This window comes from Colius striatus, chromosome 3, assembly GCF_028858725.1.
Source record: "Colius striatus isolate bColStr4 chromosome 3, bColStr4.1.hap1, whole genome shotgun sequence".
NCBI classification, from domain to species: Eukaryota; Metazoa; Chordata; class Aves; order Coliiformes; family Coliidae; genus Colius; species Colius striatus.
The window spans coordinates 64,520,694-64,542,526 of record NC_084761.1 but is presented as its reverse complement, the minus strand read 5'-3'; the positions used below and the strand labels follow the sequence as shown (position 1 = coordinate 64,542,526).

The 21,833-nt window shown below is 42.1% G+C and overlaps 1 protein-coding gene across 3 annotated transcripts in view; it reads right to left on the bottom strand.

The window, feature by feature from the left end:
* Window positions 1–8,352: 8,352 nt before the first annotated feature.
* STOX2 (storkhead box 2) overlaps window positions 8,353–21,833 on the bottom strand; it is a 142,924-nt gene continuing 129,443 nt past the window's right edge. For all 3 annotated transcript variants that reach the window (XM_061992899.1, XM_061992901.1, XM_061992900.1), the window contains 2 exons: window positions 13,748–16,013; window positions 8,353–9,298 (listed from right to left, as the gene is read on the bottom strand). In XM_061992899.1, the coding sequence (XP_061848883.1) occupies window positions 9,103–9,298; window positions 13,748–16,013 (2,462 nt within the window). In that variant the 3' untranslated portion in view covers window positions 8,353–9,102. The remainder of the gene's footprint in view (window positions 9,299–13,747; window positions 16,014–21,833) is intronic.

Sequence of the window (21,833 nt, the reverse complement as noted above, 5' to 3'; positions counted from 1 at the left end):
TTTTGATTCTGCCTTGAATTGATGCCTTTCTTCTCAAACTGCTGCTCCCAACGGTGAATCCCCTGCTATTGAAGTGTACCCCTATGTTCCTCTGCCCTCTTTGAGTTTCCCTCTTTTGAGTTTGCCTCTTTGTGTGTCAAATCTCTGGAGTTTTCAAGCCCTGATACTCTGATTCCCTTGTTCTCCTGGGGAAAAGCATCTGCCCTCCTTCTCTTTCCCTGAAATTGCAGAGACCTCAATCTGGAAGAAATCTGGGCAGAAGTTGGTGACCTGCTGACCCTTCTGCTCATGGAGACCCGTATCAAGGTTGCACCATGGTCTGCATTATTCATGGCACAAGGCAGCAGTCATGAGACACACAATTCACACACTACATGTCAGTGTAGTCTGCAAATTTTTTCTTCTTTTTTACCAAAAAATAAATGCCGTCAGTCTTCCTTTTTATCCTGACATGAGGGACTAACTCAGTTGCTCTGCCCTGTCTTGAGACTGAAGCTGAAGGTTTCAACTAGTTGGAACTGATGATTAGTTAGCCCTGCTACTAATCCAGTGTCAAAAAGGCAGCTGCTTCCTCAGCAACATCCCAAGTGGGTCATTTTTAGAAAGGCAAACAGTTCTCAAATATACAATGGTCTAAATAATTTAAGACAAAGTCTTTTATTAGTTTCTGGTTCGAGGAAAGTCCACTCATCTCCAGGCAAACGTTTTAAATGCAGTGCAAGAGTTTTTCAAAACTGTCACTCTGCACGGCTTTTATTTTCTGGGATTTTTTGGGGCTTTTTTTACTTCTATCTTCAAAAGTAAGTGGGTTTCTCATTTGCTTTCCTCTGTGCAAGCTGTGATTTGGTGAAACCATTTTCTACTGTCTAACAGCGATGCATGAGAAATACTGTCTCTCTCTACTGGGTTATAGGTAATACTAAAACTGTAACAGGCAAAGGGTCTGCCTTTAAGGAGGAACAATAAATGTATAGCTGCCTTAGATCTGAGGACTCTTGGGTTTCCTCTCCTACTGTGTGGGCTGGCCATGTCCTTTCCCTCCAGAGGACAAGGCAGGTGGCCTGGGCCCTGACTGGGGTCCCTCTGTGGGTGTCCTCTTCCAGGGGACAAGGTAGGTGGCCTGAACTTTGACTAGGGTCCCTCTGTGAACTCTGCACCTCTGTTCCTTGGGCTGGGTAACAGTGGACACCATGGACACAGTGGCCCCTGACCCTCTCCTCCTGGCGGTGCCTCCCCTGACTGATGCTTCTGCCACAAACTTCTTCTGACAGCAAGACCCCTGCCTCAAAGTTTCCTGTCAAGTTTCAGACAAAGTGCCTCAGCACTCCTTTAGAAGAAGAAAAAAATAACGCATTGGCTAGGTTAAAAAAACCCAACCTAACAAAGAAGAAAAATAAAAGCAGTTCCTGTTTTACCGAGGAGCTCTGCCAGGGCCATGCCTTAGATGAGGGTTGCAGCTGGCCTTGTTACAAGCATCTGAAAACCATCACCAGCTTGTGTCCAGCAGAAGCATGTTAAGCTGCAGCAGCTGGATGCCGAATAGGCCTTCTCTGGCAGGTTCACTTTGGTCTGAGCCGGAGGCACATGCTAAACTGGACAGAGATGAGCCTTTCCTCACACAGCCTCCCTCCTTGTATGGGGCCAGGGCTCCACAGCCCACCAGGGCTGGCCGCTCCTGGGGGGCACTGCCCCATGGAGTGTGTGTATTGCCATGCATGTGGTGGAGACCACAGCTGCACAGCGATGGCAGGCTCCATGTGGGTCCCGAGACATGTTTTGCGCTCAAATCCCTTTGGCACACAAGCTGTCCCAAGAAATTAGTTGCCGGGTCCTTATTTTCCAAAACTCCATCTCAAAGGACCCAAAAGGGCTGCAGTGTTGTGGCTGTGCTCCTGACGTACATCCTGTAGCACCCAGGTTCCCTCAGCAAGTGGTGCAGCCTCTGACCGCTCTGCAATAGGAACTGCAGGACAGTGAGGTGAGCATGGGTATGGCCCTTGCCTGTGCACAGTCCCACTGCTTCTGTGCCCTTTGGCTCCTGTGGGAGGAAAGCCCATGCATGTGGGAGAGGCTGCTGCCTCCTGCTCGTTGTCTCACTGCTGCTGCAAAGCCTGAATGCATCGGAAGCTTTGGAGGCTTCCTGACAGTCTGTCCCTCTTTGGCACTTACTAGACAAGCAGTGCAATTTTACCAGCGACAAGAGGAGCGAGTTGCGAAGAACTCAAACCAAAAGGCTCCAGGTTTCCCTAAGCAAGCAAGCAAACAAACAGGGTGCATAATTATTTTCACAGACCAGCTGGTAGATTTATTTGCTTACTTTCGAATAGCTGCCAGCACAGGGTTAGCTTTTCTGTGCTTATTAGGAGGAGAGATTAAAAAAACACGATGCAAAAAGTATTTGGGATTTCCCGTTCCCAGTCCCCATTCATCACTCCTGTGACAGCTGGGCTAAAAATAGTTGTTAAAACATAAGAGACCTAAAGGCGTAGAAGGAAGTTGCTTACAAATGCAAGCTCAGCCATCTCAACACAGAGCCACTAGCGGCTATGGAAGACCCAGAATCTTTGACTCTGCTACAAAACCCTTCTCCCTTCATGTACCAGCTGCAGTGAATGGGAGTGCCAGAGCACTCTCCTTGCAGTTTAAGGACAGGCCAGTAAGATGAGGCCGTTTGCCCTCTGAGCTGTTCTGAGAAACACAGCTGGATATTTTTATAATTGCTTTCCTAAGCATTGACCTCGGGCCTTGCCTGAAGCTCTGAGGAAGACAAACATGACAAACATTCTGGTGATGTTCAAGGCTTTGGGTCTCCTCTTTGAGCCCTCAAAGAACAGAGATCCTGGGCAGAAAAAGAGTCAAAAAAGGAGCAGCAGTCTCAAGGAGGAAGAGAACAGAAGGGGCTAAAAGCAGAGGCATGTTTACACTCCTAAACCTTTTAAAATCACAAACCTGCAACAGCATGGCTTGAAAGGAAGTGCTGATGAGACTTCCTAACCTGAAGCAGCTGGCCACTCTTTCTTCTCTGAAGTCTTTCTGATGAGCAAAAAAGAGAAAGTAATGGAAAAGCTGGGAAAAGGCACTACAGGATTAGGACGATGTTTGGAGAAGGGAGGGTGTGAGAAGGAGCAGAGGACATCTCATGTCAAGCAATGCATGGAAAAAAACCCCAACCTGAAGGAGAGTAAATGTCAAAAAGAAGCAGAAGAGGAAGGTGTTCTGAGAGATGGATAAAAAAAGTCAAAAGGGAAGAAAGACATTATAGAAAAGAATCTGGGAGGAAAACAACAGACTTAAAGAAACAGTTGAGGCCAATGGAGGGAAAGTCTGGAGAGAAAGAAACCCGAGCCTTCTGGTTTGTGGTGCAAGGCTTCCTGAGTGAGGGGGAGAAACAGCATGTTAACTGGAAATGTAAGGATTTTTTCTAAAAGCCACCGATGGGTGCAAAGAATCCACTTAAAACATATAACCAAATGTTATTTAATATCTTAAAAAGTTAACACAATCCAAAATGGATATTTCACACAACACTACATAAACAACATGAACACAATATTACCATATGGAGGGACTTTCAAATATAGACTTACAAAAATCCCTGTCCTTTTTTTTCCTTTAAATTATTATACTAAGCATGACAAGTAATCATCATTTACAATATGGTACACTGACACAATAAAAACCATGTTACAAATGTGCTGTTATAAATCAGTAACGTTAGGGAAGACATTTCATGAACTGCAATTATTTCATATGAAATACTATACAATATAAACAGAACATCCATCTTGGATGACCTTTACAGCAACCAGAGACCAAGTAATTTTTAATTTTATTTTTTTTTCAGTGCAAACACATTTATACAAGGCAGTCTTGGCTGCAAAACTCCCTTCTAACATACAGTAAGTCCCACTTGCATTTATTAACTCATTTAAACCTAATGCAACAGCCACATTCAGTCACTCACAGAAAATTACCTGCAGAATTATGATCCCTTTAAATGTTAAGTCTCCTCCACATATAAAAGTAACATCTGTGCCAATTGCTCCAAGGGCCCTTTCGTACTTTTGGGTTGGTATCCTTTGGGTGGCTCTAAGTGCTACACACCGGGAAGACAGGGTACTGGGGGGGAAAACGGCCCTCCCGAGGCCGGGCAGTGCACGGCGGCTGCCGCTGCATCTCAGTGGGATGCCACCTGGGCTGCCCGTGTCCCTGGGGATGCCAGCCGGGCTGCCCACGTCCCTGGGGCAGACTGGCTGCCTGCCTGCCTGTGTCCACCTGCTCGCTCCTTCTCTGCATTTAGTGTCTCGGGGCAGAGGGGAGGAAGGCCGGAACCCTCAGCTCAGGACTGAGCTTCAATGGAGTTAGCCGCCCATTCCCATCCCCGTCAGGTCCGCGGGAGTTTCGCTGCATTTCCACCCGCAGAACTGCAGCCAATGTTTTGAGCGTCGCTACGAAAGAAGCATGATAGTCCCGTTTTCTTCTAGCACCAGTGTGGCTTTCGGTGGGTCTGCTGCATGCTCCTCATGCAGCAATGATGCACTTATGCTGGGGGGAACACTTTAGATATATACCTCTTTTTTTTAAAGAATTTTGTAAAAAATAGAACTTTTCTCTCTAATACTGTACACTTTTCTTCAGAAGAGCAAAGAGAATCGTAAACTGTGGGCGCGACACCAGATTAGGAGTGCTATTTGCTTTCTCGGCACAATTTGAACAATTGCGTTGGGAAAAGCTCTTCAAAATGTATCTGAAAAACAAATTTTCAATTAAAGTAACTGCTTCTGAAACCACCGCTGGCAGTACTCGTGTGACTGAAAACCTGCTTGGTTTTGGCACTGCTAATCCAAGAGTCTCCGCGGGACCGCAAAGTAGTTCCTCTCTTACTTAAACTGAATCAAAAGAGTAACTTCAGAGTACAAACAAAAAACCACTTTGGTTAACTGTTAAACTTACTCCAGTAACTTCAAGAAATCAGCTGGTTAATAAACTGGCCTGCAGACTCTCAGTCTTTGCTTTTCCCAATGTGCCTGGACATGCAGTAGGGTCAGCGAGCTCTGCCCACCCCACGGGCTGGCGAGGCTGAGCTGCTGCCATGCCGAGGCCCTTGGGTGAAAAGGCGCATGGACACAGGCGCACAGGAGTGTCCGCTTTTAAGGTGGCCTCAGAACACCGGTTTGCTTGTTCTCATTTCTAAAAACGACTGCTGCTAGCAAGGACTTTGCCCATGGTTCTCATCAAAATATTTGTTTTCCAATACATTTTACTTTTAAAAGTTGAGTGAAGGTTGGTTTGCACTGTAACAGACGTTTTACGGTGCTGCAGGGAGTCAAATGGCTAATAATTTCTTGTAGCTTTTAACTTAAAGGATTTAATCCAGTAAAATTGGCTCAACTGATGACTGTTTATTAATTTGCATCCGGATAATGGTACTGGGTTTGCTGAAAGAGCTGTTCATAAATCGGGATTTGTACATAAACGTGATCTGCTTAGGTTCAACCGCCACTTTCTTCCTTTGGCTTTTGGGAAAATCTTTCTTTCTTCCCTCTTGAAAGGTGGCTTGTTGCAGCTGGCTACTTTTCAAAAGCCAGCTTCGATTTTCTTGGAAGCTCGCCCACGTTCTTTGAACAATAGGCACGTATCTCGAGCAGGGACCCTAATGCTGCTCCCAGCAAAGTCAATTAAAGGCTGCTGGCAACTTCTCTAGGAGCACGTGCTTCAGATGCACGCGACCTGGAGAGCTGAGCGCGTAACGCTAAAGGAAGAGCTCTTTTACAACACCCTTGCCAGCTCAGAGAAACCACGACCTGATATGTTGACAAAGATGGAGGCAGAACAGGGCCCAAAGTACTTGAAGGCTGCCAAGAAAAGACCCAGAGTGTCTTGTGTTAAACCCCAAACCGTCAATCATATTTCACAGACTGTAGATGTTCCTGACTTGCGAAATGACAAATACATTTTCAAGTTCTACCAGGCAGAAACTTCAGCAGTAACTGGGGAGAGCACGGAAGGTTTCAGCCTCCCTTTCGCTTGTATCCCAGTTACACAGCCTTGTCAAAGTCTTCGAGTGACTCATCTGAAAGCCAGGTTTTCAATACTGTAGAAGGAAATTGTGGCAATGGAAACACGATGACTTTGTACGCAAGCATTAACGCACACGAGAACGCCATGACCTAATGCATCAAAGTTTTTAACCTTGCTTTGTACAATACACTTTTCACGTTGCTGCATTTCATCAAATTCATGGAGGTAGTTATATGTGTAAAAAAAATTACCATAAAAGTAACATGTTGTATTATAATAATACATATTAAGTGTGCAAAATGCCGACAGATTTGTGTTGACCCTTTACAGTTGAACACAACACAGATTCAACCTAATCTAACTCTGTAAACCTTTAAATTGATACATTAGAAGAATGATAGATAAGCAACCATGTAATACAAGGCTATGATTTCATCGAAGGATTAGGGTGACATAAAGCACTCAAGCTCCACTCTTGCGGTTTTGTTACCAGAACCTCAAGACGGAATTTCCTTATATTCCATTGTTGATTTTAAATGGAAGGAAAAAAGAAAGAAAACAAAATAAAAGGAAAAAAAAGGAAAGAATTCAAGAGTAGAACGTTTCTATTTGAAACTTCTGTTTACATTCCATATTCCAAGAGTCACATTAATATTTGTACAATGCCATGTCAACATTAATATGACATTTATGTTGTCTGCTGGTCTCTGGGAACTTTAGGAAACAACACGATACTATACAGTTTGTAGGTACGTACTATCGTATTTTGTTGGAACTGTGTCTTCCATACAACCAACTGCCTGCATAAATTCTGGTTACTTTATGACAAACAAATATTTCCCCCGAAGGTGAAACTTTTCGTTGCCGCTCACATTTTAACATTGCCGTTAGCACTTCAGATCAGCACTGTCAGGTTTTTGTATCGTTCCCACGTTTTTATTTACTGAATTGATACATACTACCGATGTCAGAGCTCATCTCAGAAACAAAATCATAGTCAGCCACTGCATAGTATACGACAATTCCCCACAAAAACTCTGACTCTACAGTGCACGTGGAATAAAGTACGCCTGGAATTACATACTGAATAATAAAATGCGTCATGCAAAGCATTATATGGTAATTAGAGCACATCTTGGAAGGTATGGTAAGGCAGAAGGCTAAAGGCCAAGTGACTCTGATAACCAACCAAAAGCACAATGATTTCCTTATGTGCACTGAAAGGTCTTATTGCTCCTATGAAATGGAAATTATACACTGAAACCAAGGAAAACAGACCTGTGCATCGACTGGGTGTTCTCGACAGAACTGGAAACGGACCGTGCCTAGAGTTAAGAGAGAGCCGTTTTGTATGTAAATGAACCATATCCGACTGTGTAACGTAAGGCTCAACCCTCAGTAAAGACTTCTGATGACTATAATAGAGAACATGAGTGAAGCTCAATTGACTTTGCGTACAGAGTAATACATGTCACCAGAAACTGACGAAAATACCGGGATTTAATATGTACAGTTGGGTTCCATACCTGTGTACTACCAGAGCTAGACAATGTAAACCCTCCCTTTTCTATGCAATGACTTGGGCTGCTGAACATTTCGGTACCTCTGTTATTCTTCCATTAATTCCACTGGTTAAATTCTGATTAAAAAAACCCTCAAAGGTTAAATTTGAAGTCGGTTTGTTGCACGACCGGGCTGCATGAGTTACAGTGCAGAATGTGACCCTATACCTAAAAATTACTCTTGGAGTTTCATCTGTCCTTAGAAGTTACTCTGCAGTAATTAGCACGGTGCACATTACTTTGGAGTAACAGGTTAGTGGAGAGCAATTAGGATATGCCATACTTGCAGAATTCAGATTTCTGCTGCAAACCAGGCGGACACATTTAATTTCTCGAAGTCAGACGTGTCCACAAAACGCTAAACTGCAAATAACATCCACTGAATAAAAAAGGCCAGAAGTTTATAATTCTCTAAATTTTGTTCTCTGATAATTACTACAATGTACGCTATTTTTAATAGCCTAATTTAGGCACTCTAATAAGCTACATAAAATAGATTTATGTCCTTCCACTAGAAAGAAATCAATTCTTCAGGCCATACTTGTCATTTATATCATAAAGAATATATTTGTTCCAAGAAATTAGTAATCCTGATTCTTATATTAATGGCAAGTTGCAATGCCACATGTGACACAAGAATTAGATTATCTTTTTTAAAGACTCGATTTATACCGAAGACACTTGTTACTGTATTTTGTGTCACTCCATGTTGTGGCTCCACGACAGCCACAGCCGTAGCTTTCCCTTCCCTCCCCACACCCCCCTCTACACAAAGGCCTCACCCCTCATTTGTGGCTATGGAAAGTCAAGCAGCAAGTCTCCGTAAGTAAACCTCTCTCACGCTTTTGAAACACAAAAGGAGAGGCCACCTCCCTTTCCCACCCTCCATTCTCAGAAAAACCCAAACCAACCCCAAACCTCTTTTGGCTCACTTCAACGGGTATTTGCAGAATCGTGTCACAAAAACGCACAGTGAAAACGACTGATTGGTATTAATAATTCACAGATAGAGCTGAGGTCATCGCTTGTCATGTTTGGCATTGTTTTTTCTTTCTCATGGTGATCCTGGCTGGTTACTTTCAGCAGTGGCTCAGTTTTTGAAGTAAAAAACGATCAACTCTGCAGCAGAGTTTAGCCTCTGACCAGGGGCATCACACATCTGTGGCATTTTTTAAAAAACGAAGTTGGCAACTGCATGGACATTGAAAATGCAGATTACACTTACAGTGTCTAGACTTTCATATATGTGCTCAGTTACAATTAAGTGAAGCAAAAAGTGTACATATTATCCCTACTGCTATTCTGTCGCTACAGAGCCGCAAATGTGAAAAGCAATACCTTGAAATAAAGACTTCTTTGTTGCCCCTAGTCTACGTAGCAGCACAGTTTAAGTAAACACTGAAACTGTGGTTGAGATGCTTTTTTTTTAAAAACTTTTCCCCAAAGATGTAAACATCAGTCCCAGTGTCGTAAACTTCGCTGTATAGGGTGAGACAGGAGACGTGAGGTGGGGTGGCTGTCAGACACTAGTGACAGAAGCTTGCAGGCAGTTAGCAGGTTTCTGCAGTTTCTCAGCCTCGCTGGTCGGCGGGTCTGCGGTGGCTCGGAAGCTGAATGCTGGGCCTGCGCCGCCATGTGCGGGGCTCAGGGCCGGATTCTGACGTCTGTTGCTTTCAACAATGCTTGAAGTATTGGATGCCAGGCTCTCACGAGTACTGGAATGGAAAAGAAATATATATGCACACTCGTATACAATATGCCTATCGACCAGACAGGAAAGGAGAACGGAGCATTTTATAATCAGCTTCCTGTGTTTGTATGTCGTGTCACAGCAATGAATCATCTCATTCTGACAGCACACGTGTGTTCCTCCAAAACGGCTTCCAGAGGTACTCGGCAGTCATCGTGCTGTAACACGCGTTAACACAAACCGTAAGCTGAAGCAGTATCTGGAGTTTTCACTCAAGGAAATAGCTTCCACCTTGCACGTGGAACAAATTATTTTTCTTTCCTGACTGGTTCATTTTTGCACAAACAAACTCCATCAAAAAAGTTCCGGGACAAGGCAGAGCTAGGAGAACAATCCTGTAACGCAGCTTCCTCTGTCATCTCCTACCTATGTGTTTGTACACAAAATAGTAACTAAAAATCCTACTTTAAACCCACAATGCTTCTAAAGACAACACTTCAATTTTGATTTGCAGCTGAGACAACTGCAACTTACTGCAACTGCCTGGTCTGTGATCAAGCCCTAAACAATAACACCTGCTACTATTTCTGTTCACAAAATGAATAACATTTCTTTAGTCTTAACATACCATGTAACCCCAGAAATAACGGGACACTTAGCTCTTCTAAAGACTATGCCTTTTAATGATACATCTAATTGTGAATGCAGAGAAGTCTTTTAGTCTACAGGTTTAAAAAAACAGAAAATCAGCCCAGATTTGCTAAAGCTGGTTTTACCATTACTACGCTTCTTAGGCTCTTTCTGCTCTTAATAATTTTTGATCTCCAAACAACATGTTCCTGTGCAGAGAGAGATTCTGTTTTCAAATAGCCATGTGGCCCCTGGTTCTGTATCCTTCACTTATATCCCTGCTGCAATGATGTCACCACTTGCTATGGAGATGTTTACAGAATACATTTAGAGGACTGAATGGATGTGTTGAATAAGCACTAGAAATGATGATACTAATGACAAGAGTTTCACAGTCAGTTTAAAGTCAACCTAAATTTACCTGCTACTGACAGGGGCAGCTCTCACCCGCCTTGTGTAGACCTGACCCTGCCACATGTTCCTGCTGCTTCCCTGCTGCTGAGCCTTGCAGCCAGCCAGATCAGGGATCACTCTCAGATGACAAATTTCTCACTAGCCGTAAGAAAAGAAAAAAACCCCAAAACAACAACAAAACAACACTAGTGCTATTGTGAAGGGAAGAATGCACAGCTTTGGATGTGGCAGGGGAGAAATGTGTCAGTGCATGGTATAGGGGAAGGAAGAAAAGCTTTATTTAGTTTTAGGGCAGATTTCAATCACCTTAAACTGACTGAATGTGAAAAGTCAATGATGCTTTTACGAAAACTCCCATAGATCCTTTAAACTGATCAAAACAGTACTGATCACCTTCTGCCAGCTCTCGCCTTACTGTCAGTAGTTCCAAACAGCTACGATGGGTGAGGCACAGTCAGAGATCCCTGTAGCTCCAATGGCATATGGTGCACTCCCGTTGATCGTTTTTTGATTCTTCTCCCTCTGCTTTTAAATGAAAATAGATGCAACCTTTGCTTTTCAGAGATGATTCGGTATTGTATCGCTCTTTATGGCACCGTCAATTCCAGATCTTCAAACATTTTCAGTTCTGACATTACAGACTGACCATTACAACACTCATACAACAAGGACTGCAGTGAGAGTTTTGCATGCTGAGTAATGCCAAAATCAGCTCTCTCTTTAGGTGACAAAAGAGCAACAGTATTTTAAAAGGTCTAAGGAATAAAACTGACAGCTAATATTCACTATATACAACTTGCATAAAAGCAAATGATCAAAATACCATAAGGCTGTTTTCCCAGTGGTGGCATGCTCATGAATTTTGTGCACAAAACACTTGGAAGTCAAATGACCATTGCAAATCTCTTTTACTATGTCCTGTTTGGGTCGGGGTTTTTTTAATGTCCCTTTTTTCAATTTGTCACTTAAAAAATATAAATGTTCTTTTGCAGCATGGAATTGGTAATTTTGATTCCCTGAGCAACACTGTAGGCTTCAGTTTAAATGACAAGATATTGCCAGACCTCAGGAAGTTGCGAGTTACAATGTCAGTGGAAGCTAGAAGAGTCCACCCAAGAAATATCGCCACATGCTCATCCTGTTATTATACTGTTCCTCAGGCGTCTGCTAATGGACTCTGTCAGATCTAGGTGAATCTTACCAGATGGAGGCTGGATGTGTTTTTCGTATTTCCTGGAAAAGGGTTGTGCAGTACATTTTTTGTTATAATGTTGGAAAGCAGTAACAGCATGGTAATTACAGCCAAAGGGCTGAATTCACCCTCAGCTAATTTATTTTTATAGATTTATACTGAGGAGAGTCCAAAACTAAGCAAAATCATCCAATTCAATCTTTTGATGCAAAGCTCATGAAAAAGCCTTTGAAATATCCAGAGTACAAGGTGGTCTTACAAAAACAGACACCTGAGAAAATCCTCCACAATGTTGTATGGGGTTTTTTTTTAAAGCTTACTTTATATGGCCTTGTCAAAAATCGACATTTGATAATATGAAAACAGTAAAATAAAAAGGGGGGATGTGTGGAACATAAAGCTGTTTATCTGCTTCTCTTTCGATCTAAACAAAATGGAACAGCAGCACTAAATCCAGTATGCCTGCCACATTCTGTTCTCTTGCTAGGAAAGTTTAACATCAACAGGAGTTTTAGCTTTCGTGTAACTAAGTAGGGAAGGAACTGTTGGACTCTGCGTTAACCAGAAACCCAGCTGATACCCAGCTAGCACACAGATAGCAAAACAGTGGCCTACAATCTGATTTCTATCCAATCGACATCCTGTTCTGCAGGTGAACTGCACTCTGCAGTGGGACACAGGCTGAACAAGAAGCAAACACCACCATATCCTCCTCCCCCCTCGAAAGCTGACTGCAAGTATAGCACTTCAGCTGAAAGAAGAGATTACATTTTAAAAGGAACAGTGCAAATAGCCTCATTTGACGGTTGGTATGTGAGAAAGGTGCCAAGCATCTGCAGAACAATCCGTAACAGGAACAAATTCAAAACCTTTAAGTTTCTTTTTTAAGCTGTACTCGGTGTAAGTGGTACAGTTCACCCAAATAATTTTTCAATTTTTTTTACTCAGACAAATGATACGTATGTTAAAAGCCTGCTCTAAGTTTGATAATCACTGCATGCTGCAGCAGGCCCAATAATTGCTGCCTTATCATGAACATCAAGTGGGAGTAGCCATCAAATCCAAAGGAATTTATTCCAGAGTGACATGACTTTAACTGAAAATGAAATTTACTCCTGTGGAGAAGCAGGAAATGTTTCACATGCCTTTCTGAAATCTTTTTGCTACAGATGAAAATAATATGTAATTCTGAGAAATACCACCACCTTTTTTACAGGGAGAAAAAACCCCCTCAACCCAACAATAGCCTCCCCCCCCCAACTTTTTCTTTCACCTAATACAAATCCAGTCTTGGAGTTTTTATTTTTAAACACAGGTAATAAATAATTTAAGCTTAAGTAGGACACTGTAAGAGAACTACTATTGTAAATTATTTGTGTTCTTAAGAGTCACTGTTCTGAACTCTGATGGGCTGCTATCCAGGGCAAACAAAACCAGGCAAGCACCATCCCAGCAGGGACCTAAAACTGCCAAAGGTCAGAGAAAAAAGGCTCGAATGAGGGATTCTTAACCTGGAAACGAACTTGGAAATCTCCAGGGCAGGCAACACATCAGCAACTCTCTCTTCCCTATGGCCATAAAGACTCCTAGGACACTGAGACTTCCAAGATGTCTGAGATTCCTGGAACTGAAATAACTAACCAGTACCACCACACACAAACATCTGGACTCTTGGGCGGGGCACCTGTCTCTCTGCTGGCGCAGTGCTGGATCACCTTTCAAGTTCAAATAATCTCAGCACTTTAACTTTGTTTGGAACAGCGACTGATAAAACTTCCAAAACTTTTAAAGAAAACAAACAAAAAAGACAAAACAATAATCTTTTTTTTGTTGTTGTCTAAGCCAAGGATTATGCCATCTAGTCATGCCTAGTCTTCCAATTAGTCTTGTTGATGGTATCTTAGAGGGAAAGGGAAGGCAGGGAGTATGCAGGAGCTCATCCCATCTATTCTAAATGCAAACACAACTTTAATACAGAAAAAAATATACAGGGAAGCTTTCAGCAAACAGAAAATGAACTAATATAGAGTCAATGCTGCAAATGGTCATTGGTTGCTTATGGTGTGGTGGGAAACCCACACACCCGAATAGCAGATTCCAAAGTTGTAGAAAACACTGTCTGAAAACGTGTGAAATTGTTTAATGCAGCCCTATGTTCTGTCACCAACAGCACACACACATATAACTACAAACAGAACTTTCTAGTCGGTAAAGCTGCAATGAATGTGACAGTCCTACCGTGGGGAGTTGAACCCGCTGTCCACAGTAATGCTGCTGCTGTCCATGCTGTCCAGGCGGGCTGAGTGAGTGGCTCTCTGGTTGTTGCTATTTTCTGTTTCCTTTGGGGTGAGAAGAGTAAGATTCTTCTCAAACTTTCGCTGCAGATCTCTCTCCTTTTCTCTTTCTAGGAGCCACTGCATCGTACCAACGTCATCCCTGTTCTTCTCTTCCTCGGCATTTTTGTTGGTTCCTTCCTCTGAGTCATCATCATCAGACACATTGTAGTAGTCGAAGGAGGCCTCCTGGTTCCCAGTTGTCTCTTGCTGTCTCTGTGAAACGGGTGTGATTTGTGTGACTGAGGTGACTATCGCTTGTTCAAGTTTCTCACATCTGACTGGCAGTGTGTCAGAGGGGGTCTTTTGATGGGGCTTTAGCAGGGATGTGCTAGACTTATGATAACTATTCACAGAAAGAGTGTTGTGCAGAGGTTTAAAGAGTGTATCCTTGCTAAATATTTCTTTCCTTTTATCAAGGCTGCTCGATTCAGCACTATGGTGTTGAACCAGCCGCCCATTGGCGATCACCTCTGCAGCCTGGCCAGCAACCACTGACCCGCTGCTTGGGCCCTTGGGGGACTCCTCTTTGTGCACCCCGGGCTCTCTAGCAATATGTTGAGACTGTCTGTCTGTGGGAGTCATTTTTTTGAGCCCATCTGTCCCTGCCAGTGAATCGTGATCCTCTTTATTCTTTCCCAGAGGTGATGGAGCAGTAAGTACAGTCTCACTGGATGTGTTGCACTGGAAATAGTCGTCGACTGCAGACTTTGTCGTGCAGGAGTTGAGCTCACTATACGATGGCAAATTTTCTGTAGGCTTGCTTTGCTCCAATAGGCTACAAGAACTGGGGGTTTCTACGCTGCCACTAGCTATTTCAGGGATGCAAGTCTCTTTGTAGCTTGCAGATGACATCAGAGCCTTTTGATGACTGAGCGACTGAGACGGCCTTAAAGTACTATCGTCAATGTAAGTTTGGCTAGTTGTTTGATCATCTGGGCTACAGCCTTCGCCTATATCTTCAGGTGTGCCTAAAGCAGCTGAGCCCAGAGGTCCCTTGGAGTTATCCATAGATCTAGACCTTTCTTTAGCCTTACTGGACCGCTCATTCCTTGATCTTCTATCCTGCGTATGGCTGTGGCTCCGATGGACCTTGGAGTGGGAGCTTCCCCTGGAAGGTTCAGGGAAAGGCATTTCAGTTCTTCTTTTGGCCAGCTCACCAGACACGTCCCACTCTGGTGTCATGGGAAAATGAGATTCAATCATGTTAGGATTGCTGTGCATGATAAAATTATCTCCCTTGTGTTCTATTATAAAACAGCCTTCCCGTGGGGATCGAGTCAAGGGATCAAAGAACTCGTACTCCCTTTCAGCAGGTATATCCAAGTGAGAGCCATCTGATGGGTCTCCTTTGGACACCCGAGTCTTGCTGTGTGACCTCGACTTCCCATGAGACTTTCTGTGATTCCTGCTCTTTTTACTTCGCCCACTGTGGTGAGCTGAAGATCCTGCTTTGCTTCGTTGAGCTTTTTCTTCTTCAAGTTTCTTCATTAGTGCAGTGTGCCTCATGACATTTTCCACAGTCAAGTCTGGGTTAATACGCCTGATAATCTCCATTTCTACCTCTCTAGGTATAGTGGTAGGGGTGTCCTCGTCCCTTAGGGGCCACTCCTCTGGAGGAAACTGGGCAGAGAAATTTGCCAACTGTTTTGCCTTGTCCTTCTTAAAACTTAATCGGAATAATTTGAGTCCAAATTTCTTAGACTGCTTTTCTACATCCTTAGGCTTTGTGAGCGTCTCTGCTTTATAAGAGAAATTGACAGTACTTTTACTTTTCTCAGTAGGTGGGACCTGACATAAGGAAGGAGGACAGTATGAGTCTTTACAGTCTTTTGCTGATTTCCTCTGTAGGGTAGATGCATGCATGCTGTGCATGTCTTCTCTACAACAATGGCAGGACTCGCAGTGGTTTTTGGGTAGTGTTCGGTCCCTGACGCATCCCGAGGTGGAGGGAGTTATAGTTCCTTGCTGTGGAGAGGTACATTGAGACCTGTCAGGTATCCTCTCATCCAAATGGTACCATTTACTGTTAGTTCTTATGAGAGATGGCGTTATAAAGTAGGTCTGCGGGGTTACTATGAAATAACCATCTGGAGTTGGGTATATTTTCCTCTCCCGTACAAGCATATTCAAGGTATGTCGAAGGATTTCTGGACTGGGTGTTGGAACTCCTAGAAACGACAGTAAACACACATCAGAGAGTGCACAAAACCGTGCAGGACCCTCTGGCTCCCCCCTCCCCAACAATAAGTTGGTTTCCCCAATATGCAAGCTGGAATATGCTGAACAAACAACTCTGGCAGAGCACTTTGTTAGGCATTCTCTTGTCTGTTTGTTTTTCCACTTATCTCCTACACTTCAGACGTATCAATTATTAATTAAATAGAAAGGAGGCCATTAATGGAGTATTAAAAAAACAAAACAGGAGAGAACTTCTAGCCACTTCCATTGTGCAGGTGACCTTAAGCTACATGATAAAATCACTGGAAATCAAAGGATGTCAGGGGAAACATTTCACTTTTGTTCTTCTTCCAACTAAATATTTATATCCCAGTTCACCACAACTATTTATTAGTCATGTATAAAACTGTGGTTATTTGTAACTCTGTTGTTTCTACACAGAAAACAAAAAAAAAGCATCCCCTCAAACTGCCTCTTTATCACAAATTGATTGAAATTGCTCAATCCCATTGCTCTCCCTTTAAAACGTGTTTCAATGACACCATCTGCTCCAAAAAAAGACATGTCTTGAACTACACAGTTCATCTTACCCAAACAGGCTTTTCCACTATGATGGTTAGTGCCTAAAAATGTGCTTCTCAGAGTTCCCTGTCTTTCACATGAGACATGAGAGACACTACCTAGATGCACATATTACATACTGAGAGAGGGATAAGTATGACAACCCTGCATCAGTGCCACATTAGCCACACAGTAAGTAGACTTGGCACTGTGAGCCTGATCCTTGCCGCTACCAGTGCTCCTGCTGGGTTCAAGTGTGCAGGACCAAGCCTTCAATATTTTATTAGATAAAATAGCAAGTTATCATGCTGTGCATAGAAATAAGTTCCACCTAGAGCTAAGGAAGCAAGAGATTTAGTTTATAAGCAAGTTTAGAAAAAACCTGTTTATGATGAATAACAAATACTTCAAATTTTGTCAGTGGAAAAAGCTATCTTCAATCAATACATTTTGTTGAACTAAAATGTGTTTTAATTTTAACTTAGTGCTGTTACTGACCTGGTTTACATTTTCAGAACTACAGACCAAGGGCTCTGGCACTATGACCAACACCCTGTCAAAAGATCACCAACAAGAAATAAAGAATTTGTACTAATTCCTTAACTCACCCTCGTCCTTGCTACTGGGTTGCAGGCAACATAGTAAGTATTCTTATGTCTGGTTTTGAATGTTGTTTGAATTTAGAGACATGACCATACTGCTCACATCCAGTAATATCTGTAGCTAAAAATCTTACAAGGGAAACAGCAAAGTGTTAGGAATAACAAGGACTTGAGTGAAAGCAGTTACAACAGAGAAGGTGCAAGGGAGAAGTACATGGGGGCAGTAAATATATTTCATGCACAGTCCAGAGAGCTGAAAGATTGGGGCTGATCCAGACACTGCAAGTAAAAGAGGTACAGAAAAGACATAATTCGAGACAAAAAATGAGGCCGAAAATTTGGAAGAATACACAAATGAAATGGGGAACCAGGAACGGGTGTGTACAGTTTGTGTGATAATCCTAGAGAGAGTAAGACAGACCCGCAGAACTGACGGATGAGCAGACATGTCAGAAACAAGAATGGATGGGACAAGTTGAAAATCAGGGAAAAGCCAAGGGGAAAAAAAAAAAGACTACTCCTCCCTAGCCTCGAGGCTTCAATTTCTCTGGACTGAAGTAAGCAATATGCTGAGCTTCCTCTGGATGGTGAGGTGATGGCAATTGGAGAGAAGGTTGCCCTCCTCGTGAGCTTTCAGTAAAGCACAGGCACACAAAGAGCGATTTCAGTTCCTATAACAATAAGCAGTCATCATCTAACCTTTTCTTTCCTGCGGTGGAGCCGCCTGCCTGCATAGGTAACAGCACCAGTTTTATATTATACCTTGCACCACCACAAGTGGATGACCCTTAACTCAAGCTCACCTGCTACTCCATCCTGTGCCGAAAACGCACTGCAGGGTCCAGTCTCAGTCCAACTCAGATGCACTTGCTACATAAAACAACCTGACCAGTCCTCTGCATTTTTGCAAGAGCTTGCACGTAAATACCTCCAACACATAACTACCTTTGTCTGCAAGAACTTGGTTCTTCACCCTTATTTTACTTAAAGAATTCTTTTAACACAGGTTAGGAAAACATTCTTCTGGGAGCTGACAGAAAAATTAGGGAAAAAGATGGAAATGGATTTCCTGATGTTTTACACTAACAGTCAAAAATGCACTGCAAATACGTGGTAAAAATAAAAATATGCATTTTTCACCCAGTAAACCACAATGCCTACAATGTGTTGGGTAAATGAGTCTCTAAACAGTGGATGCACACAGTATGTAATTACATTAACTGTTTAAGTCCTGTGAATAGAGAACATGCAGATAAAAACCTAGACAAAACCCAATGAGCATTCCCAGGCAGTCAACAATACTATACAGTTAATTGTGTCACTGTCCTTTCTGGCCGTGGAGACTATATCACTTGTATCACTCCCAGCACACAGTACATCCCTGGGGCTCACCAAGGCGGCGATGACAACGGCCGATGCAGAACTCTGGCGGTCAGCATTGTCAGCTAATGCCAGCTATGGTTCTGTCCAGATCCCACAGGTACTTACAACACAGAAACGGATCCCAACTCAAATTTGGCTTCTCTGCATGGTGTACAGGAGCAATGACACCACTCTTGTTTCCTACTGTTCCTGCATTAAAGAACAATTTCCTGCCTTTCTCAAGACTTTTCTCTTTACAGCAACCTGCTCACGTCATGTCTATATGTAACCTACCTCAATGCATTCAGTACTCTCCTTATGGTCTGCCTTCCTCCATAACATAGGAAGAAGAAGAAGAAGAAAAAGAACCAGTAGTTTAAAGATTCTAGCATATAAAATATTGCATGACAGCAGTGGTATTATTTAAGTTTATGTAGTGGTTTAATAATTCAAAAGCAGAAACTGTCTGGACACTGAATCATCAGACATGTACATTTTCTGCGTCTCAAGAGAGTCTACTATGCCATCCACTGAGTTTCCAGACAGAAGATTATGTCTTGTTTGCTGCTCACGGAGAACACTGACCTAGAGTGAACTCGGTTAATGTAAGACACTTAAGTGCTATGTATACATTTCACGTATTGAAAGAGTGAACAGTTATAAAGGTGAATGTCAGAGGAATTTGACAGCTTTCAGGAAGCTGTTTGCATCAAAAGCAACCCAGTCCAATACACACGTATCTTCCACGCTGAAATTTTGAAGACTTTAAAACTATTTTAATAACTATGTGGACCACATTTAAAAGAAAAAAAGAAAAAAGAAAAAATCCTTATGAAAGGCAGTATAGGCCAAGGCTTGATGTTTGCTTCAGCCAGGTTCACACAGATAAGAGGGTCTGGCTGCCAAACACAGGAACAGAGGTTACATTCTTAGCTCCTTATACTGGATTTCAAAGATTTACATTTAATGTAGGGGATTTAAACCACAGTCAATAAATTATAAAGTAGGGCTGTACAAACATGTAGTTTAATTCTATGTCAAGATAATGTCAACATATGCAGCAGGAGCCCTCTTCCTTTTTAAAAAACCCTTACAAATAACAACAGCTACAAATAAGATGTGCATTATCATTACAAACTTTTTCAATAAAATAAATTCATGAAAAATATATCTGAAGTAGTATTTAAATGGTGTTAAATCTGCTAAAATGATTTTCTCCTGAGCTGATGCTAACGCTTAACAGAGGCTAAAAGAAATACTCTGATTGGCTCACGAAATACTAGTTAAGGATGTGGAGTGGTTGCTATGTGATGTTATAAATAATTAGCATACCTTATTTCGGATAGAGCCATGGCCCAGATTTAAGCCTGCACAATGGCTCAGCAAACTACAGGGCTAGACTGCAAGTGTAAGATCCTGCACTGAGGAAAGAGGTTTCTTTTTCTCAGGCAGTTAGAGAATAGCATTTGGGGTCTTAGGAAACTCATATACACCATGAAACACAGTGAAGCATCTGTTCATTAAAACACAAACAACGCGGGCCAACAAGTGCTGCTACAGGGTGAGGTACAGAGAGGTTATGTGACAGTGACAGATATATCCACACTGGCAATGCTCTCCTCTCTCCCTGAGCACCAGAATCTAATTAGGAAAAACATCAGAATATGGGAGGGCATCAGATATTTTGAAATACCACAGTGGATACAAAGGTTAAAAAAGCCACAGCTGATTTATGAGAGAGTTTGGGAAACCAAGTGAAAAATATCACTCAGTACAAGAGGAGGTTCTGTTTATTAGAAAGGGTAAAGTTTCTGGATAATCCTTATACACTGTATGAACAAACATCTATGTTAGCTATATTAACCATGTCATGAACAGGAGAAAAAGGCATTAAAAAAATTCATTAAAAGGGTAGATCATGGTTTGGTTTTGGTGGTTTTTTTCTTTCAAATAATTTTCTTTATGTTTTGGGAAGTAAGGTAGAAAAAGCAAGTCTCTGCTTTTTTTCATCTCAGAGTTGAGAAATGCACACACTCATGGCTAGTTGAAAGAGAGGCAGCAAGTGACTGTGTGCTAACTTGCCTCGGGCTTCTTCCCAGCAGAGTCTACAAAATACTCCAGTCTGTTGAATTATTTTTGATGTATGGCTCTGTCTAGCAAGAACAGTACAACTCACCAAGTCAAATGATAATCATGCTCTCAGGAAACTCAAGGGATACAACCAATAAATTATCATTTCCACCATGCAATAATGTTTATATACAATTATTGACAGAACCTCTGGAAAAATACCTTCTGTGAAACTCTTCTATAGTACAGAGCTACATAGAAAATATTACTTGGAAAAACATAATCAAAACAAATCAAGCTGGAATTATAATTGTGAACTTTGCATTCTATCCCTTAGAACACTTAGTACTATTTTCAACCAAGCATTTTCAGCTATTTTTCACTACCATTTTCAGCCAAGCATACTGAAAAAAAAAACCCTTGATGAAAAAAATCTGCAAACTGGGACAAAAAGACATTATTTACAAAATAAAAACTGCAGTAGTTTTTTCCAAAGTAGTGGAGTCACCATCCCTGGAGGTGTTCAGGAAATGGGTGGATGTTGCGTTTAGGGAAATGGTCTAGTGCTTGATAGGGCTGGGACAAAGGCTGACTCAATGACCTTAAAGGTCTCTTCCAGCTGAAACGATTCTATGGTTCTATTCTATTACATGTCAGACAGAAAATTGCTTATTGCAAACACAGCTCTCAATTTCAGAACTTGGTACCAGTTACAGCAAAAGCCACGTAACCTTCAAGGCTCTAAGTAACTCTTGCTCTGAAACATATGCAGAAAATTTCAAAGCGTCAAAACATGGCTGTGGTTACACTGCCTAGATAAGGCAGATGCGTTAGTAGTTTTCCTACCGAAGCATTTTTAATCAGCTGCTTTTTAGAGTTGTAAAAAAGGAAGTACAACAGAAAAGTTTATTAACTAGTTTAGAGGACTGTAAACAGGTAAGCATCTTGCCCAAGATCACAAAGCACAAATGAAAAAGTTACGTTATTTTGAGCAGTAAACCTTGGCCTTAAATGCTTTTACACCATCTTTTAGATGTCTCTGCAAGATGCATTTTGCATGATTCACCAACTCTAGATACATAGTACCCATAAGGAAGCAGTATATTCAAGAGTAAATTCTTAATATAGCTTTCCTTTTTATTGATGTTACAGCATCTTCAATCCAAGACATTTTAATTTTACCATTTAATAAATACTATCAAATGCTGACAAGAA